This window comes from Centruroides sculpturatus, unplaced genomic scaffold (genome assembly GCF_000671375.1).
Source record: "Centruroides sculpturatus isolate CEXI.00-Female unplaced genomic scaffold, Cexi_2.0 scaffold199, whole genome shotgun sequence".
NCBI lineage: Eukaryota > Metazoa > Arthropoda > Arachnida > Scorpiones > Buthidae > Centruroides > Centruroides sculpturatus.
In genome coordinates this window covers 268335-286511 of record NW_019384516.1, presented here as the reverse complement: position 1 = coordinate 286511, position 18177 = coordinate 268335, and the positions used below count along the sequence as shown (strand labels likewise).

At 33.5% G+C, this 18177-nt stretch overlaps 2 protein-coding genes across 2 annotated transcripts; one reads left to right on the top strand and one right to left on the bottom strand.

The window, feature by feature from the left end:
* Positions 1–58: 58 nt before the first annotated feature.
* On the top strand, positions 59–5194 carry LOC111622571 (protein-methionine sulfoxide oxidase mical3b-like). The gene is made up of 12 exons (XM_023364980.1): positions 59–180; positions 1439–1468; positions 1818–1976; positions 2043–2141; positions 2302–2432; positions 2554–2654; positions 2724–2795; positions 3007–3163; positions 3233–3347; positions 3416–3764; positions 3826–4613; positions 4747–5194. Exons 2-12 carry the CDS (start codon positions 1439–1441, stop codon positions 4747–4749), a joined length of 2004 nt encoding a protein of 667 aa, XP_023220748.1. The 5' UTR covers positions 59–180; the 3' UTR covers positions 4750–5194.
* LOC111622570 (alpha-N-acetylglucosaminidase-like) lies at positions 5128–16865 on the bottom strand. The gene is made up of 22 exons (XM_023364979.1): positions 16667–16865; positions 16452–16600; positions 11101–11282; positions 10876–11023; positions 10736–10806; positions 10170–10331; positions 9967–10029; positions 7642–7705; positions 7497–7567; positions 7349–7423; positions 7171–7255; positions 6954–7103; positions 6740–6882; positions 6600–6672; positions 6311–6397; positions 6153–6244; positions 5978–6082; positions 5794–5914; positions 5665–5727; positions 5564–5607; positions 5340–5497; positions 5128–5269 (listed from the first exon to the last, which is right to left on the bottom strand). The coding sequence occupies exons 1-22, from the start codon at positions 16737–16739 to the stop codon at positions 5205–5207; spliced, it is 2244 nt and encodes a 747-aa protein (XP_023220747.1). The 5' UTR covers positions 16740–16865; the 3' UTR covers positions 5128–5204.
* Positions 16866–18177: the final 1312 nt, after the last annotated feature.

Below are 18177 nucleotides of genomic sequence, written 5' to 3'. Positions count from 1 at the left end.
CAGTCGAGTAACCTGGCTGTATTTTGCCTGGGATGACGTCACTAGCCCACAACTCGATTGGTGCTATTTATAGACAGGGAGAAATTTGGCAGATCCATCTCGGTCTCGCTAGTACAGCCTCTCCTTTCAGACAAAGTTGTTCGTTCGGGTATCTCTTCTCTTCTTCGACCAAACAAGCAGGTAGGTGCTTTTCGTAACTGAAATTATTTCGAAATCGTCAAATAGGCGAATTAAAGGGAGAAAAACATACGAATTAGGCCACCAATTGTCGCTGTTTTGGTGAGTGATTAGTAGTGATTTTAGGTAGAGGTTATTTTGAGAGTTATTGGGGCAGATGCCAGCCTACTTAATTCACTCGCTATTTTATTAGCCCTTGAATTTTACGTTTAATACGTTTGAGATCCGTACGAAGAGCAGCTTATTTAATATTTATGAGTCGTCAGGATTTTATCCACCGTTTATGGAGGTTCAACACTTATATCGAAAAAAGGATAAAGTGTTCGAGCCTCGATATTGCCAAGACAAATTCGACGATTCGGCCTGGCAACTATAGGAATGTGAACAACTAAGCCCACGCTGTCGCTCACTAAACGTGCACTCCACATGTCGACGTAACATTGGCCAAGGTCGAGAGACATCTGACATTCGCCTCCACATGATTATTTCTGCAGATTCACTCTCTGATCTTCTCCCACTTGGCAAACTTTCCTTTGGAAAGGCGAATTCTTCCGCCTAACATATCCGAACTTCGGAGAAGATGCCGATACAGGGGCAATTTGTGTCTGGACCGGACAAAGCAGCGGTGTGTTGGTGATTGACGTCACTGGCGCCCGTTTTAGACCCACCTCGTCTAAGGATAATAATAATAATAAGTGGGACGAAGTTGTTTAATAGCGAAGGGATTAAGTATATTTTTCCGACAGGTTAATATTTCTGTATTTTATTTTTAACGGTCGTCTTCTCGTCCTAATCTTTGTTCCAACTCGGTCAAAGACTTTTCTTACCCCCTCGTATTTCCGAGACTCGAATTTCGTTTTCTAGGGTGACAAAATCCTTCTCGACGCATGCGCCGCCTCCATAAGCGGCGCACTTCCGGATTTTGTCAGAAGTGGAACGTGACTCTACGTCCGTGGGAGGGAAACCACGATTAAATTTACGATTCGTGACATCATATCTGGCGCAATCGAATCGCAGAAAAGTTTACTGAGGATTTCATCATCGAAGAAATATAGCGTCACTTGCAAAATGTTTCTATTTTAAATAAAAGTTGTTCTCGAATAAAGTGGGCTGTCACCCCGATCTCGTTTGTTGGCCGGGTCGTGACTACCTGTACTCGTACAAAAATAGAAATGCGCGTGCTAACTTCTCTTTGTTTACTTTCAAAATAAAAACGATTTTGATGATTTCCGTATTCTGATCACTTGTCTTCCATTTTCAGATGAGTATGGCGGAGCTGGACAAAAGAACGGTAAGTGTGTGCCGCACCTGTAGGCCCATTATGAAGTAATAAAACCAATTCGCGTTAACGAACATCTGGCAGTCGTCGCTACGGCTGAAGATGTACACCAGCAGATTGTTCATCTCGCAGGTCTGCTCCTTCCCGAGCCAGATAAGTGCTCTCTCCTCTTTAAAAATAGGATAAGCGCGTCTTCCCCCAAATAGTTAAAGTAATCAGAATGGGCGCCGCCGTCTAGGAATAGCTGTTTGCGCGGAACACCTAGAGCTTAGAAAATGTATTTTTAAGCGACCCCTTTTACTCCGGCCCAATGGCTGGTGTTTTTCCGGAGAAACGTCATCTTTGTGGCTTTCTATTTTAGCACAGTGTAACAACCTCGAGAGTGGAAAAGCGGTCGAATTATGTGTCCAAAAAAAGTACGGAAACCAGCGAAACGGAGGATGTCAAAAGGTATGAGGAGCGCGGGAACGCCCTGAGAAACAATAATTATGAAATGAATGGCACGAAAGACCATGATAAAGTGAGTAAAATATCCTCCTAGAAACAAATTGGATATGGATGGAATTAGAACTTTATTTTTTTGTAGATGCAAGTTGAACTGTCAGATGAGGAGGAAGAGGAAGAAGAACAAGATGGAATCAAACCTTCCGTCGATCCTAATGAGGTGGCCAAGCGCTTCAGCCAGGTTAGAACAGTTATTTTTTCGAATTCTATTAAAAGAGAGAAGGGAATTTAAGTACTTCCAATTATTCGAGTAAACTTGTTTATTTAACCTGTCAGCAAAAGAGCATTAGTTACGATGTCAGAAATTTTTTAGTTAAAACAATATTTATTTTTTGTTATAGGCTGGAAAAGAAAATAACACTCTCTGCAAAATATGTGGAAAATTCGTTTATCAAATGGAAAAAGTCAAAGCGGAAAAGAACATTTTTCACAAATCTTGCTTCAGATGCAAGGAGTGCAACAAAGCTTTAACGTTAGTTTTTTTTTTTTTTCGTATATTTCTACTCATTAAAATTAATTTAGTAAATATATTAAATTATTTAATAAAAACGTTTAAATTGAAACATTAAAAATAAAATAATGCTTCATTTTAGAGTGGACAGCTATTCCTCTCACGAAGGTGATATATATTGCAAACAGCATTTCAAATTACTTTTTCAGCCTAAAGTTAAATTTGAAGATGACGCAGCACCAAGTATGTAATATTTAATTTTTAAAAAAAACCTCATTATAAACTCGAAACCACATAAAATACTTTTTTCAGAGAGACCCAGGAAGCATGAAATGATTATAAGAGAAAACATCCCAGCTGAACTACCACCCGATGTTGTTCGCAGTAAGTAATTTCTCATCTTATTCTAAACAAACCTGTTTATTATCTTTATCTGTTATGACTTAGCTTGACTCTTCAATCAAAATATTTACTATAAAATGTATAGAAAAAAGAAAAAAAATGTGATTGAATTCCACTTTTGAGTTGTTTACTTTGAATTTTATTCCGAGCAGAAATAGAATAGTAATTGATGTTTGATCTATTTATTTGACAGGTAATTCTAAAGCCGATGATATATTGGATAATATAAATTTAGATTTAACTAATATAAAATCCAGGTTTGAATCAGGAGGGGAAGAATATAAGCTTCCTTCTCATACCGATATGTTACGATTACAGAGATGTGATAGTCTTATGCTCAGATTGGCTAAGTGAGTTTAGCTTTTTAAATAAGTAGAAAGTGTTTTACATTTCATTAATGTTGATCTTCTCTTTTACAGATATCAATCTGCGATTGCCGGAGAAAACGAAAATGGTGATATACAAGATTCTGATAGCGAAGACGACGAAGATAGGGACCCCTCCGTTGTTAGAGAGAGCAGAAAACGGGAAAAAGTACGATTTCTATATCGTTTATTGTGTATCAAGATTATAGTACCTGTTAAAATTCACTTTCTTTATAGGTAGCTTTTCACGATATGGATAATTTGAAATCGCAATGGGAAACAGGTGCGCTGGGAACTCGAGAAGAAAGAAAAGATGAAATCAAAGATGAAGTTAATCGTATCAGACAGAGACTTTGTTTAGGAAGGTCGGAATCTATGAGACAGGTCTATGAGAAGGCGTGTCAAGATTCTGGCAGAATGGGACCTAGAAGGAGTGATACGATTAATCTAGGAAGGGATATCAAAGCCGGGCACATCAAAGAGAAATTCGAAAAGGGGGATGTAGAAGATAAGTACTTAGTATTGGAAAAAGTAGAAAAAATCCGTAAAGAAAGAGAAGAAGATTTGAGTGTATTTACGGAACCAGGTAATTATTTTGATTTTGTCGGAATTGTATTTAAAATCTCTAACAATATATTATCTATCAGGCACAGCAACTACAGCAAGAAGTCTGTTCAAACAGATAGACGCCAACGTTCAGACTCTTCCTCCCATTAGAACTAACAAGTCGCCTTCTGTAGAGAGAAGTCGTTCCAGGACGTTTTCTACTCAGTCATCTGTCGATGGAGAAGTCGTCAAGTGCAGCGAACCAGCCGAAAAAGAAGAGATTCAAGTTGAAACTACGGAAGTTAGCGAAAGATTTAAGTTTTTCGAGAACTTCAAAGAGGAAAAGAAAGAAAGAAAACGATTTCAGATCACGCCACCTCGAGAAACCAAGAAAGAAGAATCGCCTGAAGTAGAAATTCCACGCGATCCTAACGTAGTGAGATCTGGAAGTATCGTTGATGATATACCAATGACGGATACAGCAAAACGCATGTTAGACAAGTTTAAAGCGCTGGAGAATGGAGAAGAATCGGCTCCAAAACCCAGCGGGCCTAAACCTTTGAAGCGTATTACACCCCCACGCGAATTTACTCGACAAGACAAAGACAAGGATTCTTCGCCAGAACCCGAGAGAGATCCCTCTATTGTAAGGTCAAGTTATAAAGTAGAAGACGACATAGTAGTAGAAGCGGATAAGGCCAAACTACTTCGCGAAAAGTTCGAAAAATGGGAAGCAGAAATGAAAGAATTGGAACCAGATAGAAACGAAGAGGATGAATATTTACCACAAGCTGATACGGCCAAGAATTTGAAGGCGAAATTCGAAGCAATTAAAGAAGAGGTTCTGAAGCCTAAGGAAAAGCCCAAACCAAGAGTGCGGCGCTTCATAGTAAGTTCTTCCTTACAGAGAGAATATAAATAAAATAATAGATTGTGACAATGCATTCCACATACTGTCCATCTAAGTAAATCGTTTTTAATGAAAAATCCTCATGCTAATCACCCAATTGCTATTTTTACAGTAACCATCATCGAAAGGACTGTTACGAAAGGAGGAAGAGTTTAACCCATTTTCATCAACTTCGGCTTCTCGACTCCGACTGACGTGATTTAAGATGAAGATCAAAGCCAACTTCGGATTCTCATCTATTCGAAGATCGAGTGAAAAAAAGAGTCTTTAGACTTTTTACTTAGATTTTTATTATATTTTATTCTATCGGAAGTAGAATCAACTAAATAGCCAATCATTATTATCAGCATTCGGAAAAAAGCGACTTCATTCCAGCTTTCTTCTTCAGTGAAAGGAAGTTTCGAAACAAAATAATGATTGGTCCAGAAAACAATAACGTCTGCATTTTCTACTAACACGGTCATCTTTCAAAGCTTTTACATGATATATAGTCAGATCATTTATGTAAGAGAAGCTTCTGGTTGTATCTTGCGTGAAAATAAAAATCTTGATGGATTTTTATCACCAGATTTATTTCTTAATTATTGACGGATGGTATTTTTGCCACAGATCGCGTACTATTTGTACGGTGTTACCTAAAAATACGAATAACTTCGTTCACATTTAACACTGTTTGAATAGCATGACGGAAAAAGAAATGCTTACCAAGAGGATGGGATGGATAAACGTCTGTACTGTAAGCAAACTGTTCCTCGACAAAATTTTTCACTTTCCAGTTGAACTCTGATTGATTGAAGCGCTTATTTTGACTCAGGCAATCTTGAAGTGTGTTCAGGAAAAGAAACCAACGGGGATAAAAATATCTAGGAAATAATTGCTGTAATCAGTTAAATTTAATTTTGTAGTTATTATTATTAAGCAATATTTACCCAGACATCATTCCTGACCATTGTTTGGTAGCATAATCTAATATCTAAAATGAAAAAGATTTTACAAAGATAAAAAAATAAAACATAATTTTGATTCTCACCTCTCCGTTTGGACCCCAAAGTGTGATCTGGTTTCTGGCATTAAATTCGTAAAGATTATTTTCCTGAAAACACACAAAGTTAATAAATTGATTGAAAGTATAATTTTTATAATTAAAGACATAACTAACATTTGGAGTAACTCCTAAATTTCTAGCATCTTGGAACCATTTTCCAGCCAGAAAATGCACATTCGAAGTTAAAACATTTTCGAGATCCTTTAAAATTCCCAGAATAATCGTAGAAGTTTTCCTGTAAATTAAAAATTCTATTTAAAATTTATTTCTATTCTGGGATTTTTATTATTGTGTATACCTCAGATTCTCTTCATCTTTCTTACGAAAGAAAGTTTTGGCTTCTTCAAAATATTCTGCTACTAAAAGTTGAAGAACTTCCCGAGTCAAATCCACTAAATCGTATCTATTAAAAATTCGCAATTTATCATAGTAAATAGTGGAAAGCCTCTATAAAAGAATATAATTTCATTTACAGAAATGTGCTCTTTAGAGTAAATTGTTCGTCGTCTAAAACATTGATAAAATAGTACCAAGCCTTGTATACATCGGTATTATTAAACCAAAGCTATAAAACAAAAATTAATTATTAAACTATTAAATTTCAAAACTAATTTAACTTATGTATACTTACTTGAGGACCGGCAGATAATGAAGGTCGTCGTACCAAAACATATTTACCATGATCTCGAAAAGCTTTGGAAGCATTATAAACACTTCTCTATAGAAAAATAATTAAAATGAAAAACTTTTAAATTAGTTTAATGATTCATAATCTTTAAACTAATTTAAAAATAATTTTTTAAATCACTAAAAAGTTATAAAAACAGAAGTATTTCTCTTATTATTTATGTGAAACAAATTGTTTTTACGTTTAATATGATATTGTATTTATATTCCGTATGAAAATGATAATTACAGACCTGTAAAATTATCCACGCTTTAGTTAGATTACTAGATAATTTGCCATATCTTCGTAAAGTATAATTAGAAATCCTATTAATTAAGAACGGAAATTAGGTATCAAAGATAATCACTTTAGACAATAAAAATTATATTTTACCATGAAGGAAGATCACAACTCTCTCTACGCCAAGCCATTTCGTTCATGAACTCATACATGACATCGTTCTGTTCTATTCCTTCTGGTGTCAGCCCAGTTCCCATCATAGTACTATTGGGATAATTTCGAGCAGTAAATGGACCCTTAAAATATTCAATGAGTTTTAGTTTAAAGATTATTAGAATAAAGAGAGAGACTGAATTGTTTAACTTACGGCATTAACGGCCCAAAAAGAACCGTATAACCCATTAACTCCGCCATAATTATGAAGCATGCACCAAATAAAAGGCTGTCCATAAAATGATTCCAGTCTCTGATACTGCGGGTAGAATTCAGCTTCTAAATCTAGAATAAGCATTCTTCCCTGTCGAAAAAATACATGGTTAATAAAAATTATACTAATCAACGAAGACTAATAGATTTATTCATACTATTGGTACTGATGTTAACAAAGCCTGAGCTTGTGCAGGCTGCCAAAACGAGGGATCATTTACAAATAACCAGCCTTGCATTAACCTACATTAAATATACTTAATTTTATGTTTTAAAAAGTATTTAATTCTATTTTTTTTTAAATATATTAAATTATTTTCAAAATGTCTAACTCACCAAATAGCTTTGGGATCCACAGATACTAAAGAACGAAAAACTGCCTGTCCACATGTGCGTAGAAAGGAGGGCTGACTTTAATTTAAAATATAATTGATTTTAAAAATAATAAAATATTTATTATAGAATTGTGTAATCCAAAACTAACCTAGAAGGTGGACTCATTTCATTGAACAAATCAGTGTTGTAAATATGATCGGTTCCATATTCAGAAATGTACTGTAACAGAAAGAATAAACTGAACCATGTATTTTATGAACCACGATTAATGAAATAATCGGTTTAAAAAATACCTCTTCTAAAAAAGTAGTAGCAAATGTCTGAAATAAGGGATCAGTTGGACTCAAGAAGTAAACACTGTGCAGAGAATAATCGAATTTTATTTAGGCTAAATATAAATACCATTAGATTCAAAAAGTTTCCGGACTAATATGATTTCGTCAGTAATATCGAAGGTACTGCACAGTACCTCAATAAGCACAGGTCAAAGATAGAGGGCAATTTTTGTGCTATACGTAACCGAGTAAATTCTCGGTTAGTGACTCGCAGAAAGCGCGACAATCAAACAATTTGTGGCACTAATAGAGTTACACCCTGCAGGTGCATATTCATCATTATCAGTATAAGCTTAATATAGATTTTATTTTCAAGCTGGTTGAGATAGGTGCAAGGAGAACCAAGTAAAACGTTTTGTAAAGTACGCAACACGACTCTTGCAGCCCGGAAAAAGATCTGGAAGATTATGCGAACACCGAAAAGCATAAGAAGAATTACAATTCTGGGAAGAAGCAGCAGGTAATCAACAATTTTTAAAACTAACACCAGGAATCTGCAGAATGACCTAAAACTTTTAGTCTTTATTGCTGAACATTCATCATTTCAAACTGTTGATTATTTAATTGAATTTTTAAGTTGCATATGAAAGCCCGATGAGAAAGTCGCGTAGGGTGGATGGAAGCAAAACTTCAGACAGAAATGTTTTAAACGATTTCAAGCTGCATTATGACCAAGTGCACAGGTCTAATCAGAGAAATTTTAGGACTCTTTCTCCACAAAAACTTGTTAATAATATAAAAATAGTGTTTTTTAATAGTCTTCTTATTTACAAATGCACGGACAATTCGAATGTTAAAATTCTAGAGGTTGATATTTGTTACTACAGCGAAATAAAGAAACGTAATTGACATTGTCCACAGCTACTTGTTTTAGACGGGTCTGATTCAGACAGAATTGTTTCTGCAATTCAAGAAAGCATTAAATGAGGATGGATTGACTATAAATAAATAAATTGAAATTGGGGTTATGGGGCAAATGTAAATGTAGACCTCATCATTCAGTATCAACCCTACTAAAGCCGTGCCTCATTCGATTGTCGTTAAGTGTTTCTGTCTGGCAAATAAAGCTGTTCTGCATACCCAATATGGACTGAGGTGGAGGGAGAACATACTCTTTTCTTCAATATTCAAGGTATTTTCTTCTATTAAAGTATAAAGAAAGGCTAACGATGATATAAAAGTATAGATTTTGTTTAATATTTGATTTATTCTTATGACAGTACTTTAATAATTGTCTATGGTGAAACAAAATTAAGTATTGATTTCCCTACCCGAGATGTTACTTCCTGACATTTGCTGCAAATATAAACGGTATTTTATTTTATTAACTAGTTTGTTTCATTTTGGTTCCAAAAAGATGTCCTCGTTCAAATCGCAAACATGTCAGAGGTTTTCAAATCTTAAAACAGAGAAAGCATTTTAAAATTCTGAAAATATTGTATCAGGCAATTTCGTCGGATTGCTGGAATGAATCGTTTTGAGCTGAAATTTTATGTCAGCGTTTGTGAAATCGGCTACAAAAACACTACAGATGGTTGCGAATAATGTACGGAGTTGTTTGACTAATCGTCGGATGTGTTGTAATGATTGCAGAGGAGATAGGAATTTCTTTGAAAAGTTACCATGTTATCCTTATGGAAGGCCTGCGGGTGTATCGCGACTATCAAACATCATCCCTAAGAAACTCATCGAAGAACGCAGTATTGCCAGTCTGAGCTGAAGACAACCCCAAAACGAAAATGTTCCAACAGAACTGTTCAAATGGCAAAGTAATGCTTCGATTCGAAAGGCATCGTGCATTTATTCCCAATGGCACGACTGCGTCACCAGTCAAAGATACTACATGGAAGTGCTTGCTCGTCTGCGCGATGCCATCAGTCGGAAATAACCGGAAAGGAGAGCAGGCAGAAGATTGGGTACCGCAACATGACAATACTTCTGTACATCGGTCGCTTCTAGTGAGAGAATAACTTGCAAATCATGGTATGACGATGCTGCCTCATCCTCCCTACACCTCTGACTTAGCACCCTGTGATTTCTACCTCTTTCCTAAAATGAAAGACTATATGAAGGGCAACATTTCCGAACTGCTGAAGAGGTCACGACCGATGCGTGATCATGTTAAATAAGTGGAAAAGGATGATTTTTAAAATGTTTCATAGACTTCTATAGACGCTGGCAGAAGTGCGTGGTTGCCAAAAATGATAGATTAGTTTGAACATGATAGTATTTGATTTTGTCCGGAAATTTTTGAACTTAGTAGTACTTTTTGACAGTACTTACTTTGAGTAAGGTGGTGTAAAACTTCCCCAAGAAATCGCAGTAACGTTGGCCTTAGGATAAACGCTGAGAAATTAAAAACATTAAGATAATTATTTTGAAGAAATTTTATAGAATAATTTAGTAATAGAATATATGATTTTTGAAACCGAACAATATAATAATATGATTTCAGAATTTTCATTATTTCTACATAGTAGTTTTACCGAGGGGTTGCGGGTAACACATGGCCAGCAAAAGCGGGAAGCACGGGTGTCATGCCAAAATTTCTCATTCGATTTAAAATCTTATGCTGTAGATACATTTGCTGCAAATGCCAGTTCACGGATAAAGGGCCAGCCCATTTCTGGACATTACCCATTCTATTCCTGGAAAAAATAACATTGATAAATATCACTCGAAATAAAAAATTCTCCACAAATACGAATTCCAAACACTATTAAATATGTATAAAGATTAATGTTTTGTAAGACAATGTAAATTTAATCTAACATTCTTTTAATAAACAGTAGGCCTATATAAATAGTCTACATTTTACTCATTTCTCATTATATTTTATAATAAAAGTAAGTCATCAAATAGATTAATGTTTATTTTGAAATAAGTTGTATAAACTAAATTAATTTTATTAAACTTTAAATGACATTTAAATAATTCATTTATTATTGTCGACTCGAGATACAGTATCTTGCATAAAATCGTTTGATTTATTCAATACAGTATTGTAATAATCGAGATTTATTTATTTATTTATTTACTTCTAAACACTCACCATGCTAAGAAGGCTGGACCGGTAAAAAAGTCGTTAACATCATCATTCGTGAAATTTAGTCGAAGAAACGTCTGAAAGAACCCTTACGACACTTACGCTTATAATAGCATTTATAATATCACAATCGATTATTTACTTACTCGTCTCCAAATAGCTTCTTGCCCTGTAAAGGCTAAAGGCAAATTGATACCATTTAGAGCCATCCAATCGATCTCCTTTTCCCATCTAGTCCAATTCCACCACACCATCGAGTAGCTAGGTGTACAAACATTTTGATAATAACGAAACCTATAAAGTATAAACATTTTAAGAACAGTATATTTCAAAAGTACGAGAATTTACTATGAGAAAGTGTGGGAACTTACTTGTCATTAGATGTAACGATTAATGCAGGAATAACTGAAGGAAGAGGTTGAGGAAGATATAACTGATTTCCCGACCAAGAGAAATGGCAATTACAATAATATTTTAAATAATGCTGAAATCCCCACGCTGCAGCCACGCCCGTATTTGCAGAGATTTTAATAAACTCATCTTCAGATTCAATCTAAATATTTTATATACCAAACTATAATATTTTCCCCATGAAACTATAATATTTTATAAAGTACTTAAACTTTAGACGAGTTCAGTAAATAAACTTGAGTGGCAATACTAGTTCTTTTAGTGTACAAGAAATGATGTAATATAGCAAAGAATTACTGAACGTTCAGTGCATGCGTTCAAAATGTCGGAAAAGCAACTCTTACGAGTTCTCTCTATTATTCCGAAAAACAATATTATACAACGTTATTTACATACCATTTGTACCGTTTTCAACTAAGATAATTTTTTATCCGAAAGTAAATTTGTATTCTTCATTACAAAATTGGCAACAGTGAGGTAGCTATATCGTTGCAATGATGGAAAACTGAGTGCGCTTTGTGCTGGCATTGAAAGCAACTGGTTTTTTTTCCCTGATCTGCTCATTGAAATTAGTTATTTTACTAAATGATCTGTAGTGCACATACACTTAGTTCATTTATTAAACTCGTCTTTTGTTTCTTTATTAATTTTATTTATCAAAACGGGTTGATTAAGATTATGTATTTGGCACATTTCCTTTATTTGAATTGTATATGCTACAGCTAAAACTCAAGTCGGAGCAGAATTAATCGGCTAAAGCTAACTTTTGGTTAAAGCAAGTAAATCTATTAATTTTAAACTTTATCTGTATAAGGCACAATTTATCCAAGTCAGAAACAAACAAAGCTAATATTAATGATAAATAAAGCTAAACACACGAATGGATGAAGCAAGAACAAATCTTAAAATCCGGTTAATAATATGATCTTTATTCAAATCAATGGGAAATAGCACGTGCTGTTGACTTCAATAAAACAATGGCAATGTGCTAATTCGACTACGATGTTTAACATGACTGTATTTCCACTATTCCGTACGATTCTAGAAGTGTCGCTTCTAGAATCGTTACCGAAACGTGCGGTCCGTAATGGCGCACACATTCTTGCTTAGTACTTCTGTTATATATTGCTTAAATAAATCTCGTTAGAACAATAATAATATTTGTTGAAGAACATAACATATTAATACAATATAAAAGTTATTTAATTTTGCTGAACATATTTCCTGATATAATAATTTTAACTCATCTGACAAGTGTTTCAACTGCCGTTGGACGAATGCTACGGAAATGATTGGCGCTCGTCCAAAGCATTTAGTGCTTGACAGGCTTAAAACAGTCGACATGTGACTACTGCGGAAAAGTCAACATGTCCTAAAAAACCTGAACAATATATCGATATTAGGACAGTACATATCGATATTATGTAAATAAAAATACTTTCTGTAATTTAAAACTAAATCTATAATTTTTAGTTGTAAAGGTACGATTTTTAGCTAAATCTGGTAATGTTTGAATGAAAAAACTGGTAGCATTTATTTTCATTTATTTTATTTTTTATGCAATAAAAAACAATAAATTCTATTTGATTTAAAAACGAAATTCCTTTATTTTATCCATTCAACCTGTATTGAAAAATCGCACATTATCCAGCTAAAATTCTAGCTTTATCCACATTTCTTCTCAGTTTATCCAAACTGGAGTGGATATAGCCCGAATTTTAAATCTTGTTCTTGCTTTATCCATCCGTTTTTTGAATAATGTCAACTTTATTCACTTATGACTTGGAATCAACATGCTTTATGTAGATAAAGTTCAAAATTAATATATTGTTACTTGCTTTAAGACTTGGATAAAGTTAGTTTTAGCCAGTTAATTCTATCTTTATCCGATTCATGGGATTTAACCATAACATGTACAGTACAGCAGCGTTGCCCAAACTACATCCCCCGAGCTAAACATATTTGTGACTCGATTACTTGTGACTTATATGACAATTTGGCCCGCCAATCGAAATGCTTGCGTATCACTGATATACAGGGTGGTTATAATTAAACAAAGTTTAGAACTCTGTGAAGAAAGAACCATAGGACCAAATTCAATCAAATTTGTGTGTATACTTTCCTGACCATGGCATTTCAATTTTGCAATAAAAGGTTTAATTCCAAAATTTTTTTATAAGAGGAAATTTGGCGGTAATATCGCTGCAATTTATATATTACATAAATTGTGGAAAAACTTTGGAGTTTATAAAGAATTGAAAAGCATGTTCGATGCAAATTGACATCATGTAATTACATTATTTGATTCCGTATTACTAGTTAAATCGTACTGCCAAAGAAGCAGCAAAGCTAGAACTTCACTCAAGAAATTCCGTTTAAGCGTCTAAAGTCCTTCCGAAAACATCCTTTGACCGTTAATAATCTCAAAACAAATGACGCTGCTTTTTGAGGAAACGAAAATTTTCAATATGAAATCAGAAACGGTCGCAAACCGGAATTGACTAAACTGGAAGAAGTTGCAACTACTTTGTGCAGCAGTAAATGGCCTCCTCGCTTTTACTTGGACGGTATGATGAATACTTACAACTGCCATATTTGGTGTGGAGAAGACCCACGTGTTTATCATCAAATTCCTTTGCATCAACTAAAAATCAGTGTGGTGCGGGTTTACGGCACCCTTCGAAGAGTGGATCCAAGGAGACTGCAGACTTCAGCTCTCCCATTGACACAAAAAATTTATTTATTCGAACTTCAAAACGTTGTTTTTAAAAACATTTATGATGGCAAATATGGTTTATGGTACCATCCGCACTACAATCGTTATGTACTGTGTATGTTAATGAAAGGTAGGTCCTACTTATGATTATTCATATTTTTTTTTAATTTTTCAGTTACTCTTTGTCAGAATCAGACATAGATCACACGACCCTGAATTAAAAATAATAATAATAATTTTTCTGTCGTCATCAAGTTTAAACTGATGGTTCGAAAGAAACGGAGATAGTTCGATTGAAAGAGATGTTTTTGAAAGATTATTAAAAGATAGTTTTAATGTAGAACGCAGACGGATTTGATTGCACAGAATTCTGGTACGATCCAATCAATGTTCTAGGTCAGTGTTTCTCAACCTCTAACGAATCGTCGCCCCCTTCAATAAAACCGTTACATAGTATCGCCCCCTTCACTACAAAATTTTGATGCCGAGGGACAAGGCTAACGCCAAATTCGTACTGCATCTAATAGACTAGTGACTAGTATAATGTTATTTGTTTAATTATTGTACGATATAACGAATAAAATATTTAATTATTCTTAATATAATGTTTTACTATATCACCCAGAAAATTATTTTTCGCCCCCCGAAATATAAATTGTTACTAATCGCCCCCTCAACATGGAAAAACGCCCACATGGGGGCGATATCGCCCCCGTTGAGAAACACTGTTCTAAGTTAATAAAAAAGGTTCTAAACGTATAACAGAATAGAATAGTTTCCGGAAAAACCTCCAATAGTAGACAGTAGATAACAGAAGTAGAGACGTAATAGTGAAACCTATCCTGACACTTCCTCTCCTTATAAGATTAGGGAACATTTTCTTAATGAACTGTAATGTTCGTGTCATGTAAATTTGTGAGGAAATGTACTTGTGTATCTCATCTTCAGTATGTGTTAAGTTTTCAATAAATTTTATTTTATTCAACTTGTGTCTTCTCATTTCAAAGATGTGACTACTTTATGATGTTGTCGACCCGGTGCTTGGAGATTCTTACCTGTTTCCTTTGGATTCTTCTGGATCCGCTGCTATATACTACATAATTAGACCGTATTTTAATTATTTAATTATTTTGTTTTTGAAGGAAACACTACATATGGACCAGTGGCATGTTCTGTCAATCCACTAGTATGAAAACCACAATCATTATGCAAGATAGAGCACCCCGCATATCGGCACTAATATGAAAAGGTTATTGCGCCAGGACTTCACAAATGAAAGAGTGATTAACCGGTAATTTCCAACAGCTTGGTTACCACGATCACAGACATAAATTCTTGTGATTTTTGGTTAAGAAGATACTTGAAGACCCTTGTTTATCAAGACGATGTTCCTAACTTAGCTGTATTAAAAGACAATTTCGTTACATGTGAGATATCTGCATCCAAATCACTTATGTTCCTCCATCAGATGTGTTGTTTAGCGAAATCATGCTGGTTCAGTGGTTCTCAATCTTTCTGAAGCTGCGGAACATCATTCATATACTTTTTATTAAGCAGATTATTAGCATAAATACTACATACAGTACATTCAAAAATCGATAAGCAATTCCACATTTACTATTTTCACGAAGCATGCAATAAATTAATAAACTTTATTGTATTGAATAATATAGTAAACACGGAATTGTCTACGAATAAAGTAATACACTGTAGTATATTGGAATAAATTTGCAATAAAAAATTAAATTTTTTTCGTGGAACACTGGGACAAATTTGTGAAAAATCTATGTGCCCACGAACTTGTGAGAAACATCGTTTTAGGACAATGAGATAGAAGGCTCTTACAGTAAGTTATATTCGTTAGTCTCATTTGTTGGATACTTGAACATTTCTATGTATGTAATTTGATGCTGTAAAATTATTATATGGAGAATCACACGCAACTCACGGAATCTGTAAACACCGCACTAAATTGCAATAAAATCATTGCACTTTATGTCTGAACTTCTCAAGTTGTCAAAAAACTTTTAGGCAATACAATCTAATATGCAAACTGCAGCGACATTAGCGCCAAATTTTTCCTATTGAGAAACTTTGAAGAAAACTTTATATTGCGAAATCGAAATTCCATGGTCAGGAAAGTACACATACTGTCGTCTAAATTTGGTTAAATTTAGACGACAGTTCTTTCTACACAGTGCTCCAAACACCTTCTGTTTAATTATAATTACCCTGCAAAATGTCTTAAATTCGTGTTATTTAATTATCAAATCGTTATTTGTCATCAATTTAAATAAATTAAACAGTGTGATTAATGTGCGGATATGACTAACAAGTAAGAAAATAATAGTGCGACTCAAAACATCTCTATCATATTAACAATATTTTATTTTTAATACTTAAATTAAATTATAAGTATATAATTACAGTAGAACCTCGAATATCCGAGATTCTGTGTAATTGTAATAATATTGATTATACGAGAAATATATAGGCTATACCCTAAAGTTTTAAAATGAATGAAGTAAATTAATTTATTTAGAGAATAAGACAATATTATAAAATAAAGAGGAAAAATAAATATAGTTATATTACTTTGAATATATCCTTATCAACTAGTCCAAACTGAGGAATTATTTCGACTAAGAATTCGTTTGCTCTATCTCCCACTAAACGTTTAATCATATCTCTGACAGTTTGCTCTTGAATTAAAGGAAGCGTTTTGCTTCGAATAGATCGAAGATCTGAAATTAAAGAACTACTAATAAATATTTTAAACTTAAATTTAATTATTTATGTTTTATACTTACGATAAAACCGTCCATCCGCTTCTGCTAATAAACTCAAAAACTTTACGGTAAGCAAAGCTAAAACGAATTTCATCTCTCGTATATTAAAGATAGATATAAAAACAACACTTTCATAAGAAGTGAAAACAAATCAAACAGACTGTCCTGTGTGTTAGAATTGGTCAAACATCATGTGAATTTTTCCCTTTTCAATAGATTATATTATCAAATTACCGAATCTGCACTTAGGACTCATTTGAGTAATTTCCCGTTAGATCACGTGAGACATATGTTATCATTTATTTATCAGGCTATACATTTTTCAGTGATACATTGATGAGAATGTATTAGTTATTTAATAGAGTAGAAACTCTCTAGAACCGTTTAAATATCGCTTTAAAAATATATTTGCTTAAATAATACACAATTATTTATATACGTTTAGTGAATTTAGAGATAAAATGTACTGTACAAATTGGACAGCTCTAGAGTGGCTGTCAGTCAACATATACGTTAGGCAAGTTGACAAAATCTTTCCTACATAAATGAAAGTTAAAAGCAGATAATTTTCCTGAAAACACACGAAAAAATTGTTGAATGTAAATGATTTTGTCTTTCAAAACTAAATATAACTTTGGCAAGCTACAAGATATATAGGGATAACATGTAGTCAGCGCATTTCTAAATTTCTCTCGTAAACTTATAATTTTAAAAATAACTTGGTCTGTTTAATATGCAATAATTACTAAATCGTTGTTAAAAATAAATTTTACAGTAAAACGTTAATATATTTAAAATAGACAAAAAATTTTCCATTTTAATCATACGATTAGAATTTTTTTTTAATCTGAATTTTATAAAACGTTTCTTAGAAATGAACTAATATTTAGCTTGTATATTAACTTGGTAACAGGTTTTTATCATTTTAATATTTGCTTTGTTGTCGTTCGTTGGAATTTGTAAGCGTTATAATCAAAAAAAGTTTTATAATCTGAAATCATTAACGCTACTGATATTCAATTATTGATTAAATATTGCTGAGATAGTAGACAGGAAATGTTTTCCAAAGCACTCTAGACCCGTATTATAATTGTCATGCTGTTATTTTATTATAAGCACACAGTATGAGGAATAAAATAAAAGCGTAACAAAATGAAACGAATTTGTCGGTAGACAAGGAAAGTATAATAGGAAGGTTTATTACTAGTATTAAACGTCTAGTGATAAATTACATTTTACTATGTATTAGATTTTATTACTAGTAACAAAATTAAAAATTCTAAATTGGAATGGAGCGTTTTGTGCATTTCACCGCAAACGATCTTTTGGAAATCAGCCTGCTGCAAAGTTCCAAAAAGATTCTTTGTAACGGAGTTCAAGATACATTTTACACTATTTCGATAAAACTGTTTATAGCCTTCTGGAATGTGTTTAATGCAAAGTAATATGAATAAAACAGGTAATGAATTAACGAAAAGAAAATTTTAAAAAATTAATAATTTTATAATTATAAAGCTTTACGTTTACATACA

Coding starts and splice junctions, on each gene's coding strand:
- LOC111622571 (XM_023364980.1), top strand. CDS start 1,439: ATGAGTATGGCGGAGCTGGACAAAAGAACG. Junction 2,433..2,553: donor GAGTGCAACAAAGCTTTAAC/GTTAGTTTTTTT, acceptor GCTTCATTTTAG/AGTGGACAGCTATTCCTCTC. Junction 2,796..3,006: donor ACCACCCGATGTTGTTCGCA/GTAAGTAATTTC, acceptor TTTATTTGACAG/GTAATTCTAAAGCCGATGAT.
- LOC111622570 (XM_023364979.1), bottom strand. CDS start 16,739: ATGAAATTCGTTTTAGCTTTGCTTACCGTAAAGTTTTTGAGTTTATTA. Junction 7,706..9,966: donor TTTACACCACCTTACTCAAA/GTAAGTACTGTC, acceptor TTCTCTGCACAG/TGTTTACTTCTTGAGTCCAA. Junction 6,673..6,739: donor AGTTGTGATCTTCCTTCATG/GTAAAATATAAT, acceptor CTTAATTAATAG/GATTTCTAATTATACTTTAC.